Source organism: Nicotiana sylvestris, chromosome 3, assembly GCF_000393655.2.
Source record: "Nicotiana sylvestris chromosome 3, ASM39365v2, whole genome shotgun sequence".
Taxonomy (NCBI): domain Eukaryota; kingdom Viridiplantae; phylum Streptophyta; class Magnoliopsida; order Solanales; family Solanaceae; genus Nicotiana; species Nicotiana sylvestris.
Window position 1 is genome coordinate 35,182,452 of NC_091059.1, and position 15,545 is coordinate 35,197,996.

At 38.4% G+C, this 15,545-nt stretch overlaps 3 protein-coding genes across 3 annotated transcripts; all 3 read left to right on the forward strand.

Moving 5' to 3' along the window:
* Positions 1-2,080: 2,080 nt before the first annotated feature.
* LOC104223297 (glucan endo-1,3-beta-glucosidase 8-like) lies at positions 2,081-4,232 on the forward strand. The gene is made up of 2 exons (XM_009774714.2): positions 2,081-2,516; positions 2,909-4,232. The coding sequence occupies exons 1-2, from the start codon at positions 2,185-2,187 to the stop codon at positions 4,092-4,094; spliced, it is 1,518 nt and encodes a 505-aa protein (XP_009773016.1). The 5' UTR covers positions 2,081-2,184; the 3' UTR covers positions 4,095-4,232.
* Positions 4,233-5,465: 1,233 nt separating this feature from the next.
* LOC138887231 (uncharacterized) lies at positions 5,466-7,233 on the forward strand. Its single transcript, XM_070168955.1, has 2 exons — positions 5,466-5,594; positions 5,869-7,233. The coding sequence occupies exons 1-2, from the start codon at positions 5,466-5,468 to the stop codon at positions 7,231-7,233; spliced, it is 1,494 nt and encodes a 497-aa protein (XP_070025056.1).
* A 3,908-nt stretch (positions 7,234-11,141) lies between these two features.
* On the forward strand, positions 11,142-12,092 carry LOC138887232 (pectinesterase inhibitor 10-like). Its single transcript, XM_070168956.1, has 2 exons — positions 11,142-11,424; positions 11,668-12,092. Exons 1-2 carry the CDS (start codon positions 11,142-11,144, stop codon positions 12,090-12,092), a joined length of 708 nt encoding a protein of 235 aa, XP_070025057.1.
* The last annotated feature ends 3,453 nt before the right edge of the window (positions 12,093-15,545 follow it).

Genomic DNA, 15,545 nt, shown 5'->3' on the forward strand with positions numbered 1-15,545 from the left:
AACGCGGACCTTCTCTAGGCCTCAAATCACATCAAACAATATCGAAACTATGAATTGCACCTCAATTCAAGTCTAATAAACTAATGAATTTTCAACTTCTACAACTCGCGCCGAATCATATCAATCAACTCGGAATGACCTCAAATTTTGCATGCAAGTCCCAAATGTCACAACAGAGCTATTCCAACTTCCGAAATCAAAATCTGAACCAGATATCAATAAAGTCAACTCCTGGTTAAACCTCTCATCTTTCCAAACCTTCAACTTTTCAACTTCTGCAAAATGCATCAAATCAACCTATGGACCTCCAAATTTATATCCGGACATACGCCTAAGTTCAAAATTACCATACAAAATTATTGGAATCATCAAAATATCATTCCATAGTCATCTATATAATAGTCAAACTCCGATCAATATTTACCACTTAAGTTTCTAAAATGAGAACCATCCCTCCATATCAATCTCGAATCACCCGACAATCGAATCCGACCATATACGCAAGTTATAATACACAATGTGAAGCTACTCGATATCTTAAGCCACCTAATGGAACATAAATTCTTAAAATGAGCGATCGGATCGTTACATTACAGTTGCACAATTAGCAAGACTACTTATATATAAAGTGTTAAGTGTTCGACGGAGTGCACTTGGAAAGTTTGGACATAGATGTATATAAGAGGATCATTAGCAGTTTGTTAATAAGATGGAGTGATTCCTTCATTTCTTGGGTGTGAGTAAGCTCAGGAAGTTCAGGTATTCCTGTCCAACTTGACGGATATGGGATCGCGTGAACCCATACTCCTCTTCCTAAATCATAAATTATATATAATTATATTATATTTTTTTAAAATTACTTAAATATATATGTGTGAACTCATGTTCAAATTCTATTATGGTGCAATTATTATTGCGTGCACCTCTACAAGTGAAATTGGTAATTCAAATCCCACTCTGAACGGTCTTGTTTTCGGCACGGAGTATAGATATATATGTGAAAACTACTAAAATTTCAAATAAAAATAGAATTTTGAATCTATAATTTTGAAAATGTAGTAGGTCATAGTAAGAGACTAAAGTTAAACCAGTCAAATATAAATTCTATATCTACATCTGTACAATCGTGCACCCATCCTCTTAAAATCCTCGATCCGCCCGTTCTTAGTCTATCTAGTGATGCTTTGAAACTATTAATCATGATTACTTGAATATGATTTCATGATGACTGTACTCTCTGCCCCATCCTACGCGCCCTCTTCCTACGACAAATGTTTATAAATAATATGTTTGCTGCCTTCAATGGAAAACAATTCACAATTAGGAATTGAAAAGTATTTGTGTGGATAAGATTACCATACTAAAACGCCATCTAATTTTTTCTTCAATTAAAAACCACTAAATTGCCATCAAAATTTTGTCTTGCATTTAAAACATTTTAGTCCTATTGGGGAATATTTTTCCACCTTATACTATAACTTGATCTATCTTATTGCGCCTAGTACCTTGTAGGCAACTGGCAAAAATTAGTTCTATCTAATAGTGAATTTAGTAATTTCGCAATGCAAAAATGATTTTGCTTTTCTGTTTCTCAATAGTCAAATTAAATATTGTTTGGCTAAGTGTATCTTTTTATATAAATGATCGGAGGAAAATCTAACTTTGTTCAATTTAACTCAATAACAGGGTTAAGTTAGTCGGTCCCTAGCCAATGAGAAGTGACAAAAATTTAGGCTGAAAGAGTATTTCCTTCCTTTAAATGACAAAATAAAAATGCAGATGAAATGTGGAAGTAATGCATGACGTAGCCGCACCAATGTAGCAGGAGTAATTCACGTACTTGAGCAATTTTGTTCACAAGTTGTTGTCTGGTTGTAATTTATCAGAGATTAACTAACATTATATTTTCCACTTTTTGTTTGTCTAAATCCGTATGCTTTTTAAACTGCATGTCCGAATTATGAGCCAAACCATTCCTTAATTTTCGACATTGTTTGACATCTAATGGGGAATGACTGCAATTCATGCAATACCCTCCATTTGCTCTCCTTCTTTCCCTATAAATTCACCTCCAACATTGTTGTTACCATTGGCAGGCGTTGAAGCATTCAAGTTTACCCAGTATCCCATTTTCCTCCTGCCAGCAGGAAAACCAAAACAAAAATACAAAAAAAGGAAAAAAACATGGGAAAAAAGTTTTTGGCCCTACTAACTTTGTTGGTGTTTTTGGGGCACAATGTGGAAGGACTTGGGGTGAACTGGGGTGATATCTCCTCCCACAAGTTGCCTCCTAAGGATGTGGTAAAAATGTTGCAAGAAAATGGCATTAAGAAGGTTAAACTTTTCAATAACGATGAGACCATCTTGAATGCCTTGGCAGGAACTGGCATTGAGGTCATGATTGGCATCTCCAATCAACTCCTCAAGGATTTGGTCAATCCTGATGTAGCCACGAAATGGGTCAAAGAAAACGTCACTCGTTTCGATCCAAAGTCTCCTAAAGGTGTTAATATCACGTAAGTATATATCATGGTATCGGAGCTTATTTTCTGTTTTTTTTATTGCATTTTAACTATTTTCTAATTCTTATGATGTTGTTATTATTTCTTTGGTTTCTATTAGATGGTACCAATATATTGTCTCTTCTCGTCTTTTCTGTTTTCTTGAGCCGATGGTCTTTTGGAAACATCCTCTCTATTCCTTCGGGTAGGGGTAAGGTCTGCGTACACACTACCCTCCCCAGACCCCACCTGTGAGATTTTACTGGGTCGTTGTTATTGTTGTTATATATCTTTTTGCCTTCTTAATATCCGAATAGCTAGGTAGTGACATATATTCAGGTTCCTCTTCATATATAATGTCAAATCGCCTTTCAATTGATTATATGTTATTGGTTTGGTGCATGCAGGCTTATAGGTGTTGGTAATGAGCCATTCTTAAGAGATTACAAGGACACATTGACAAATGTAACAGGGCCAGCATTGGAGAACATCCAAAATGCACTGAATGACGCTGGACTTGGTGACACCACCAAGGCAACTGTACCTCTAAATGCTGATGTTTACTTGTCACCAAGCTGGAATCCTGTCCCTTCTGCTGGCTTTTTCCGCGCTGACATCGTTGATCCACTCAACTACATTCTTAAAGTCTTGGACAAGAACAAAGCTCCTTTCATGGTCAACATTTATCCTTTCCTTAGTCTTTTCTATGGAAATGGTGCCTTCCCCTTCGACTATGCCTTCTTTGATGGTGTCACCAATCCTCTCAAGGACAAAGATGGCATTGAGTACACCAATTGCTTTGATGCCAATCTTGACACTTGTGCAGCTGCTCTTGCTGGAGCAGGATATCCCAACATGACCATTATGGTAGGAGAAATGGGATGGCCTACAGATGGAAACCCTTATGCCAATGTTACATTGGCCGAAAAGTTTTACAAAGGATTTGTATCATATCTCGCAAAAGGTAAAGGCAGCCCCCGTCGCCCTGGCTACCTCGAGGCTTACGTCTTTGCCTTATTTGATGAGGACAGGAAGAGTACGCTCCCTGGAAACTTTGAGACACACTGGGGAATCTACTACGAAGATGGAACACCAAAATTCCCTCTTGATCTGTCTGGCAAGAACAAGACTAGTACTCTCGTCCCTGTGCCAAACGTGGAGAAACTCCCCAAGAAATGGTGTGTGGTGAAGCCAGATGTTAAAAACTTTACAAGCCTTATGTCATATGCTTGTGACCGTGCAGATTGTACACCTCTTACTAATGGATCATCTTGCCAAAACCTTAGCGACGCTGACAAGGCATCATATGCACTGAATGCTTATTTCCAAAACCAGGAACAGAAAGATGGGAGCTGTGATTTTGAAGGCAAGGCAACAGTGACCACAAAGGATCCATCTCAAGGGACTTGCAACTTCACCATTGGCTTCAAGTCACGTACGCCTCTTGCTCCTTCTCCTTCACCTTTGCCTTCTTCCGATCACTCATCGTCTTCAGATGCTAAGGCTCCTTCCTCATCATCTGCTTCTCCAAAATTTTTGGCCTTTGCTTCTTCTATGGGAGTCGTTTTTCTTCTTTCACTATTTTTCATGTAGATGAATCATGCTTAGACGTTATTTAATAATTTGTGATTGCTCCTTCTGTTCCCCATTAGGTTTCTTGTTTTGTGGAGAGTCGACAATTGAATGTAATGTTTTACTTGAAAATAAAATGTAAAGAAGATATTAGTTGAACTAGCTCCATTGGCTTATATGCATGTCGATCATTTTCTGATCGCATGTACTATTCAATATATCAAATTTAAACACAGTACATGATATGGCAATTGATCATTTAATTTGTAAACCTCCATTTCAAGTAGCCAATTGTTTATCCGTAAAACGGTACAGTTGAATTTATAACGTGGTTTATAGACAAGAGAATCGATTTGATCCCAAAATGATAAATAAAATACAAAACTTAGCGTTGAAATCGAGATAAGGCAGAAGATAGCTTGGTTTCGAGAGCAGGCTTCCGAAGGCAGAAATATAAATATCAATAGACAAGAAATAAAGTATTATTGAGCTTTTCAAGTAGTATGTAGCATAAGTTGGTCAGAAAATTCGTGTCCTTTACAATGACTGTTGAAGTCACTATTTATAGTTGCACCTAGGGAACAAGTTCAACAGTCACTTCTTATTGACCTACGAAGTGATTATATCATTCATGTGATGTCATCCATGTTGTATTAACATTAAACATTACGACAAAACATCACTTGGACACTTAGAGAATTCACAAAAGCATTCAAGCATTTGACAATCAAGCATTCAATTCTCAAGTGCATCAAGAACAAAGTATAACACTACTATGGACTAGTTCCGACAACAAGTCTCTTGTATATGTCTTTAGTTGAGTTGTAACTTTGTAATTGTTCTTCATTGAAATTCCTACTTTGCTTATTTAGAAGCTTCTTTTAGGAACTCTTGAAAAATCATAAACCTTTAGTGTTTGTGTCGTGACTAGAGTTAGTCATGAGTTGAAGTCTTTGTAATAGGTGTATTGCAAAGTGGCTTGTAATAGGTATATTACAAGTTAGGGAGGGATTAAGAGTTTATTTCCTAGATTGCATAGATTGTAATCTAAAGATTGCTCATAGTGAAGTTGAAATCCTACCAGTGTAGGTCGTGGTTTTTTATTCCCTTGATCAGGGATTTTTCCACGTAAAAGTTCCCTGTACCATTTACTTACTATTGCATTAGTGTTATCTGTGGAAACCTATATAGAAACTGGTCTCTATATAGTTTGGTGAGCTTATATATTCTATCAATTGGTATCAGAACGAGTTCTTTCTATCAGGTTCACATCTAGGAAGGATCCTCATGTCTGCTCCACCAAATTTTGAAGAAGGTCAGTCTACGTATAGACCACCCAGGTTCAATGGGCAATACTATGGATGGTAGAAGACAAGAATGCATGACTTTATCATGGCAGGAGATTCTGAGTTGTGGGATATTATATGTGATGGTCCTTATGTCCCAACAAAGAAGGGCGAAAACCCTCCACTGACGACGCCAAAAACCAGGAAAGAATACAGTGATGCAGATAAGAAAATTGTGGAGAAAAACTTTTGTGCCAATTTTTTTTGGTGTGTGACATAAGACCTGATGAATACAACATGATCTCAGCTTGTCAATCCACCAAGGAATGATGGGAAGCTTTACAAACAGCACACGAGGGAACCACTCAAGTAAAGCAATCTAAGATTGATATGCTCACCACTAAGTATGAGCTCTTCAGGGTGAAAGACGATGAATCTATTCAAGAAATGCACACAAGATTCACTTCCATCATAAATGAGCTATACTCGCTTGGTAAAATCATTCCTAGGAACAAGCTCGTGAGGAAAATTCTCAGTTTTTGCCCAATTCATGGGAGAGTAAAGGGAATGCCATTACTGAAGCAAAGGATTTGCAGGCCCTAACTATAGATGAGCTAGTTGGAAATCTTAAAACTTGCGAAATGAAGAAGAAGAAGGACAGTGAAAGAAGAGAATCAAAGAAGGAAAAGAACCTGGTACTCAAAGTTGAAAGCAATGACTCAAGTGAGGAGGACTGTGACATGGCTTACCTAACCAAAAGGTTTCAGAAAATGGTCAGAAGGAATGGAGGGATACCAAAGAGAGGCATTTCCAGCAGACCAAAGAATTATGACCTTTGTCATAAAAGTGGAAATCCAAGGCATTTTATCAAAGATTACCCTCTCCTAAAGCAAGAACACTTCAAGTATAACCCTGATAAAGCAGCCAAGTGGAACCCGGTTCTTGACAAATGCTTCAAAAGAAATAATACCACTGATAACGTTGTGAAACAAGCTCTTGCAGCATGGGGAGATTCCTCCAGTGAGACTGAAGAAGAAACTGATGCAAGTGATAGTTCTATGATAGCCGTTGAAAGTGAAGAAAATGAATATGATTCAATATTTCCTTTGATGGCTCAATCAGACAATGATGAAAATGATGATAATGATGAGGTAAACTTTAGGGATGTTCAGAGAAATATGAAATCCTACTCTCATAAGAAACTTATGTCATTAGCAAATATGTTAATTGATGCCTATCATAGTCTTGTAAATGATAATGATGGCTTGACCATAGAATTAGGAGATGCTGAGCAAACCAGAGATGACTTGGTAATCTGTGTGGTTGATTTGAAAGAAACTATAGATAATCTAGAAAATGAAAAGAAGGTTGTAATTGAGAAAATCACTAGTATAGAACACGAAAGAGATGATCTGATTATAGTAGTAGTTGACTTAAAAGAAACCATTGAGAATTTCAGTAAAGAAAAGGATGCCTTAGTGGATAAAGTGACTATTATTGAGCAGGAGAGAGATGACCTCTTAGTAGTGATTGTATACTTAAAGGAAACAATAGAGGGACTCAGAGCTGAGTGTAGGCGAGGAAATTCTAAAAAAGGAAAAGAAGTAGCTAGTGAGGCACACATTAAGCTTGAAAACAAGTTAAATACTGTGAGAACTAGTTTGTGTGCTGAACTTGAGAAAAATAGACAGCTCCAAGCAGAATTGGAAAGAGTAAAAAATGATCTTGAGAAGTCCCTTAAGTGGACCTGGTCCTCAAATGCTATTACTGCCATGTACATTAATAATGGTGGAAACAGGCAAAGAATAGGGTTTCAAAGGGAGAGAACTCCTTATAACTCTCATTGCAAGTACGTAATTATACCTGATAACTAGATGTGTACCTACTGTGGGAACAATAAGCATTTCAAAGAAAATTGCAAAGCCAGGGTTCAGTCTCTTCAGAAGAACAAAGTTTTTGCTGAAAGAGTAACTCCTAAAAGAGGAATAGGTTCCACCCATAAAAAGCGCATGTTACCTGCATAGACTAGAATAGCACTTAATCATCCTCTTATTTATTATAAGGGACCCGAATTTGTTTGGGTTCCTAAAGCTAAACCGTGATCTACTTGTGTAGGGAACAGTGAAAGAAAGTAGTCAACAACGGTTCATGGATAGTGGATGCTTAAAGCACATGACTGGAAATACCATGGACTTTCTTTCACTAAAAACCGTGCAAGGAGGGAATGCATCCTTTGAAAGTGGGAAAAATAGGTACATTCTTGGTGTTGGAAAAATTGGAAAGTCACTCACTCACTCAATTGAGAATGTGTACTATGTCAATGGCCTTAAGTACAGTCTCTTGAGTGTCCCTCAGATATGTGATAAAGGAAAAAAGGTGGAATTCTTGTCCAAGATATGCATAGTTACAAACCTAGTAACTAGTGAAGTGGTACTTGTGGCCAAAAGATACAAGAATATCTACGTTGTTGATTTTGAGTCCATACAAAGTAGTGATCTGAGTTGCTTGAAAGCAGTTGATGATGATGTTGAACTGTGGCATAGAAGACTGGGGCATACAAGCTTCTCTCTACTAAATAAGCTGGTTTAGAAGGACCTAGCTCGTGATCTGCCCATGTCAAAGTTCAAAAAACACAGTCTATGATGCATGCGCTAGAGGGAAGCATGTGAAATCCTCATTCAAGCCAAAGAAGGATGTCAGCACCTCAAAACAACTTGATCTCCTTCATATGGATCTATGCGGCCCTATGAGAGTGCAAAGTTGGGGAGGAAAGAGATATATCTTTGTGATTGTGGATAAATACTCTAGACTCACTTGGACTCTGTTCCTTAGAACAAAGATGAAACCTTTGAAGTTTTCGTAGCCTTTGTGAAGAAAATCCAAGTGAAGATGGAATCAAGAGTAGCATGCATTAGATCAGATCATGGAACAGAGTTTAACAATGCTAAGTTTGATGAACTCTGTAACGAGAATGGCATTACTCACAATTTCCCAGCCCCAATAACTCCACAGCAAAATAGAGTTGTGGAAAGGAAGAACAAAACCCTTGAGGAAATGGCAAGAACAATGCTGATCAATAGTGGGATTGCTAAGAACTTCTGGGCTGAAGCTATCACCACTGCCTGCTACTTGGTGAACAGGTGTATGATCATGTCTCTTTTGAACAAAACTCCCTATGAGTTGCTAAATGGAAGGAAGTCCAAGCTGACTCACGTAAGAACATTTGGGTGTAAATGTTATGTTCTCAACAATGGAAAGGATCATCTTGGAAAATTTGATGCCAAGAGTGATTAAGGAATCTTTTTGGGGTACTCTTCTCAAATTAAAGCCTATAAGATATACAATGAGCGAACTCAGTGTGTTGATGAAAGTGTACATGTAATCTTTGATGAGTCCTATCTCTCTTGTGAGAAACGAAACAAGGATGATCAAGATGGAGAGCCTCTGTTGGTTCCAGGTGAAGTCATTGATATGACAAACGGAAAGATAGACATGATGAGTCAAGTGAACGAGTCAAGTGAAGACAATGCAGTCTCTTCCTAATCAGCCGGAGAGGAATCATGTACCATAATTACAACCACTGAAGCTGAAGAAAGAGTGGTTGATGCAGTTCAAAGTACTCCACAGGTAGCTGAGAGAAGAATGCAAGGTAACCAGTCAGACTTACCCAGGTCTTCTACAAATGAGTCTTAAGTGCCCAATTGGAAACATAAAAGCTCCCATCCTCTTGACAACATAATTACCCCTCTAGATTGAGGAATACAAACCAGATCAAAAACTAGAAATTCACTTTCTTGTTCAGCCTTTCTTTCCCAAATAGAACCCAAAAACATCAAGGAAGCCTTAAAAGATGCAGACTAGATCACAACCATGCAAGATGAGTTGCATCAGTTCGAACCTCAAATCGAACCATCATAGGAACCTGGTGGGTATTCAGGAATAAGCTTGATGAACATGGAAACACTACAAGGAATAAGGCAAGGCTAGTGGCTCAAGGCTACAATCAGGAGGAAGGAATTGATTATGATGGTTGCTCGTATGGAAGCTATCAGAATCCTCATTGCCCTTGCTTCACATATGGAATTCACTCTATTCCAAATGGATGTCAAAAGTGCATTTTTGAATGGATTACTTAAGGAAGAAGTTTATGTAAAGCAACCTCCAAGCTTTGAATGTCATGAACAGCCTGATTATGTGTTTAAATTGGACAAGACATTGTATGGGTTGAAGCAGGCTCCTCGAGCTTGGTATGAAAGACTGTCAAAGTTTCTCTTAGAAAATGGTTTTACAAGAGGAAAAATTGACAACACTTTGTTGCTGATGAAACGAGGGAGGAACCTTCTCATCTTTTAGGTATATGTTGATGATATCATTTTTTGGGCAACAACTGATTCACTATGTGAAAAATTTGCAAAACTCATGGGAAGTGAGTTTGAGATGAGCATGATGGGTGAGTTGAATTTCATCTTGGGTCTTCAAGTGAAGCAGTCCACAAAGGGTACATTCATCAGTCAGTAGAAATACATCAAGGAACTCCTGAAGAGGTTTGATATGGAAGCATCAAAAGTGATTAACACTCCTATCGCCACTGCTACTCGACTGGACATGGATGAATCTAGCTCTCCTATAAATCAAACCATGTATAGAGGCATTATTGGGTCTATTCTCTATCTCATTGCTAACAAACTAGATATTGTCTTTAGTGTGGGTCGATGTGCAAGGTTTCAGTCAAATCCCAAGGAATCTCATCTGAAGGCTGCCAAAAGAATTTTGAGATATCTTAAGGGAACATAGGACCTAGTCATGTACTATCCTTCAAGTGACAATTTAAATCTTATTGGGTATGCTGATACTGACTATGCATGTTATCTTGTATATAGGAAAAGCACATTTGGAATGGCTCACTTTCTAGGATCATGTCTCATCTCATGGGGCACAAGGAAGCAAAATTCAGTTGCTCTTTCTTCAAGCTAAAGCAGAATATGTTGCTGCAGCTTCCTGCCGTACTTAGCTCCTATGGATCAAACAGTAGTTAGAAGATTTTGGTGTGTATACTGACTGTGTGTCTCTTCTATGTGACAACACTAGTGCACTCAACATTTCCAAGAACCCGCTTCAACATAAAAGAACCAAGAACATTGATGTGAGACATTATTTTCTTAGAGACAACATGGAGAAAGGGCTCATCTGCATGAAGTTTTATAGTACAGAAGACCAAATCACAAATATCTTCACCAAAGCACTAAGTAGAGAATATTTTGAGAGAAATAGGCTAGACCTGGGGCTAATAAAGCCTATTTGAGAATTTTATTCCTTCTATATGGCTAGAAAGTCACATTCAGGTAAAGTAGCTAAACTGCTTTTCGGTCAAGTCAAACTCACATCAATACCGTTGCAGGTAAACACACATGATGATTATACAAGCTGCAGAAGCACTGCATGAGAGGTAAAAGAGGATTGAGAACTTTTGAAAGACAGGTCAAGAACCTAGTTCTTGTACCACATGTTAGTAGTCTTGTGCTTTTCATACATATCTTAAAAGGAAATAAAAATTGAGTGCCATGTCATCAACCTTTTCAGACCCTGTATGTCACGTTTTTTCATTCAAATTCCTTTACCTCCCTATGAAACGTTGCATCTCCCCACAAAACTACCGCCATTTTAGAACCGGTTTCTCTCTCCCTTATAATTGTCTTTTCTCCCATTAAAACCCTCTCATCACTTTGAATGATCATCTCTTCTCTTCAGCCCTTCTGCAAAATCTTCAAACTTCTTCTCTACCATGGCTGAAGATCAACCAATAATCCACCCCTTAGTTGAGAAAACCCCAGAGAAAACCCTTGATTCTTCCGTTTCTAGTGAAACACCTCTCACCATCCCCTTTTCTACCACCACTACAAATGATACCCCTAAACCTGACTCCTCTTCACCCTCTATTTCTCCTATCACTCCCTCAGACCTCTCTCTCCCTCTAAGTGTTGAGAACTCAGAAACCCCCAAACTCGATAGCTTTTTGTCTCTATCGCCTGAGATTCTCACAGCACAAAGCAAAGATAGAGAACAAAGTGAGGCTCTATAGGCAGAAAAAGTCTCAAAGGTTAGTATTGATTAGTCTACAATTGTTCCCATCTCAGAGTTTGTTGCACCCATGGAATCTTAAGAGAAAGAGGCTATAGAAAACATATTGGCCATATCTGCCAAAGGAATAATGTGTGGGGTCATCTCTACTATGCCTGTGTCTTAGGGAGTAGAGACTTAGTCGTTAGTGGGAGAAGTAACTGTGGTGCTCTTTGAATACCCTGCACCAGAAGAAACTACTGGGACCCTTCTTGAAGGACCTGACCCCTCTCCTGAGGAAACAGGTCAAGGATCTTCTTCCCAGGTCAATTTTGACCCTGCTCCTTCTCCTCACTTTGATGTTGAGCCGTTAGAAATTTTGGCTCCTGCTATGAGGTCTAGTGATGAAGAAGATCAAGATAATGTTACTCTATATGCGTTCATTGCCAAAAAGAGGGCAGTAACCACTCCCGAGCCTTCTCCTAAGTGTCCTACTACTAGATTACAGGCAAAGGAGGCTTTAGAGTCTGCCCTACAGAAGAGTAAAAGGAGTAGCAAGAAGAAGAAAAAGAGGCTAGTGAAAAATGTAGAGGTTGTGTGTGACAAAAACATTCCTGTAGTGGATATGGATGAGGAAGTAGTAGAGAAACCAAGTTCATTGGTTAAAAAGTCTTAGAAAAATAAGCGATATGGTGAAAATGCTTCAGAGGAAGGTATTGATACGCCAAGTTCAAAGTAAGTGAGAAGTGGTGACAAGTTGAAACAAGTAGTGGGTGAACAATCATTATCTGATGAGGATATCTTAGTGAGATCCGGTCGAAAGGGTAAATCGCATGTGAAGTCTGGGAAAAGAAAGTTGGAAACTGGGAGGGAACCTGATTCTGCAAAGAGAGTGAAACATGAAAGTATGTCTTCTAAGGAAAGGCTGAGGTACCAAAAGATTCTATGGGGTCGCACTTTTGACCCAGAAATCTCTAAAATGGATGGTATGAGGAAAATAGTAGACATGGTCGAATTTCAACAGTGGGGACATCTGTTCAAGGTGGATGTACCCAAAGTCTATGAGGATGAGGTCCAAAGTTTCTATGCAAACCTCTTTCCTGTTGAAACTGATCATATGTGTGCTCTGGTCAATGGAGTTAATATTGTTTTGGATGTTGCTCTGCTTGGGGACATACTTAAGGTCCTTGCTGATGGTATGTCCTCTATCAAGAATATATGCGGTTATTATGCTATTGTAAAGGAGGGAGAAGTCCCGCAGGGGGAACGAGTACACAAGAAAGCTCTTATTTCTATTTATCAGCTATTGTTTGAGTTGGTAAACAAGGTTCTTCTACCCCGTGTTAAGAGAAGGTCCATCACTTCCAAGTCTGATCTGTATTTGATGGAAGCACTGGATGGGTTCCGCGCTGTAAACTTGCCAGCCATCATGATTAAGCACATGCAAAAGGTGACAACTTTCAAAGATGGAAACCATGGTCTTCCCTATGGATTTCTTCTCACGCATGTCTTCAAGTTCTTTGACGTACCTCTGTGACATCCCAAGATAGGGACCAAGAAGAAGACATTCTCTCAAACTACTTTGGAGGAATGTGAATGTGTTGAAAAAGGTGGAGGGGTAGGAAGCACTTCAACAATCACTCAGCTTATCAATGCCCAGAATAGTTCTACTGAGGAGTTTAGGAAGTTGAAGGCAAAGAATGACATTCTGGAGAGTCAGCAGGCCCAAGGGGCACCAGGATCAAATGTGGAGATCGCTCGTCTGACCAAAGAAAATACCGATCTCAGGCAACAAGTGGAGAACCTACAGGAGAAACTGCTCGCAAATCAAATGTCGGCCAATGCCCAAATTGATCTCGTTCTCAACACTCTTCCTGCAGCTTTTAATCCCTCTCCTTCTAGTGTCCCCTAGGCTAACCCTCTACCTCTTTTGTGGTGTGGATAAAATTTCCTTGTACTGATCCTGATGATAACAGTCCAAATTTGCCTTTGCTGTAATGGCAAAGGCTTATGGTTTATAAAAACTATCATCTTTTCCTATTTATTACTTATGTTTCTCTGCTTCTCTTTTCTATCATGTTATGTGCACATATGTGGCATGAGTTAGTTCGGCTAGACTTCTTTATGTTGATTTCTTTCTTGTGTATTTTTAATGATTCCAAAAATAGGAAGCATAATTGAAATAGGGATCTGATTAAGGGGGAAGTATTAAGTTAGGGGAAACTTATGTAGTTCTTGTTACTTCATCTATTAATTTTGCTTTAAACATGTGTTATCAATTTCTAAGTTTGTCATAATCAAAAAGGGGAAAATTGATGGTTTTACAATACCTTAGCTTTATGTTTTGATGATCTAACAAACTTACTATCAGAGAACCAGATAAGGAACCTGACACACTTGGTACACAACTCAAATCAACGGACTCCAGCTAATGTGAGTTGCTATGACTTCAGAAGATAGAGAATCAACACAGGGACTTGATACCCTTGAGTTTCCTTGACAATAATACGAAGTCAACTGTCTATAGCTAGAAAGTGACTGCCTGCACTACACACAGAAATAGTGCAGCACAGTTCAACAATCACTTCTTATTGACCTACCAAGTGATTACATCATTCAAGTGATGTCATCCATATTGTATTAACATTAAACATTACAGCAAAACATCACTTGAACAATTAGAGAATTCACAAAAGCATTCATGCATTTGAAAATCAAGTATTCAGTTCTCAAGTACATCAAGAACAAAATATAACACTACTATAGATCAGTTCCGACAACAAGTCTCTTGTATATCCTTTGGTGAGTTGTAACTTTGTAATTTTTCTTCATTGTAATTCCTACTTTGCTTATTTAGAAGCTTCTTTTAGGAACTCTTGAAAAACCATAAACCCTTAGTGTTTGTGTCGTGACTAGAGTTAGTCATGAATTGAAGTCTTTGTAATAGTTGTATTGCAAAGTGGCTTGTAGTAGGTGTATTACAAGTTAGGGAGGGATTAAGAGTTTAATTCCTTGTTACTCCTGCAATATTATGTCGATATTACATCCCGTAGTATTATATTACGACGATGTTATGCTCTGCAGTAATATATTATGATGATGTTATCCTCTGCAGCAATATATTATGATTGATGTTACGTCCTGCAGTATTAAGTTATAATAGTGTTGTACCGGACAGTATTACATTACGGTGATATTATGCTTTGCAGTAATTAGTTACGACAGTGTTGCACCCTGTAGTATTACATTACGGTGATGTTACGTGATAACTAGGGATTTTGATACATTTTATACTCCTTCTTGCTTATGTTTTGATTAGAAATTTGTACAAAATAGTCCCAAAAGGCTCACAAGTTGTGCTTGATTCCAGGTTTGATCAAAAAAGTGACAAGATGTCAAAGATTAGCTCAAAAAGGAGTGAAACTTGCACAAGTACCAAGACAAGACAAAGCTCAAGCAAAACAGGCCTAAAACGGCCGTATGAGATTTAATGCAGTCCGCATTGGAGTCACTGCGATCGCACTCGATTTAGTGCGGTCCGCAGAACCAAGGATTAGAGAAGTGCCAGTTTGGAGATTGAAACCAATGCGGTCCGTGCTCCATTTCATGCGGACCGCACTAGAAGCCACTACTGCTGCACTCGAGTCTGTGCAGTCCGCATTGCCCGAGTTCAAAGAGCTAGATTTTCAAGTTTAGAGCCCTAGTGCGGCCGCACGTGATTTTGTGCGGTCCGCACTAGCCCCGTAGGGGTATTTCTGTCCAGATTTTTCAACTTAGTATAAATAGCTTCTTTTTCCATTTTTAGGTCATCAGATAGTTTAAGTACTGAGCTGCACTCGTGACTTCGATAGTTTTAGCTATTTTTAGCAATTTTAGCTTCATTTCAACATTGAATCTTCTAGTTTATCTTAGCAATTAATTAATATGAGTTTTCTTCATCTATTTTTTTGTTTTCTTCTCTAATTATGAGTAGCTAGACCCATAAGTTAGGGTTGTGGCTCAACCCTAGTATGGATAATTGATGGGTCTTGTGTTTTGATGCTTGATTGTTTATGGGTATTTGATATTTGGACTAATTTCATGGTTATATGCTAAATTAGTGGTTGCAAACACTAGTTTGGGTTTAGTT

Excerpts from the sequence above, each read along its gene's own strand:
- LOC104223297 (XM_009774714.2), top strand. The coding sequence starts at position 2,185 with ATGGGAAAAAAGTTTTTGGCCCTACTAACTTTGTTGGTGTTTTTGGGG. Across the intron at positions 2,517-2,908 it reads CCTAAAGGTGTTAATATCAC|GCTTATAGGTGTTGGTAATG; the intron begins GTAAGTATATAT and ends TGGTGCATGCAG.
- LOC138887232 (XM_070168956.1), top strand. The coding sequence starts at position 11,142 with ATGGCTGAAGATCAACCAATAATCCACCCCTTAGTTGAGAAAACCCCA. Across the intron at positions 11,425-11,667 it reads AAGCAAAGATAGAGAACAAA|AAGAAACTACTGGGACCCTT; the intron begins GTGAGGCTCTAT and ends ACCCTGCACCAG.
- LOC138887231 (XM_070168955.1), top strand. The coding sequence starts at position 5,466 with ATGGCAGGAGATTCTGAGTTGTGGGATATTATATGTGATGGTCCTTAT. Across the intron at positions 5,595-5,868 it reads GTGATGCAGATAAGAAAATT|GAACAAGCTCGTGAGGAAAA; the intron begins GTGGAGAAAAAC and ends AATCATTCCTAG.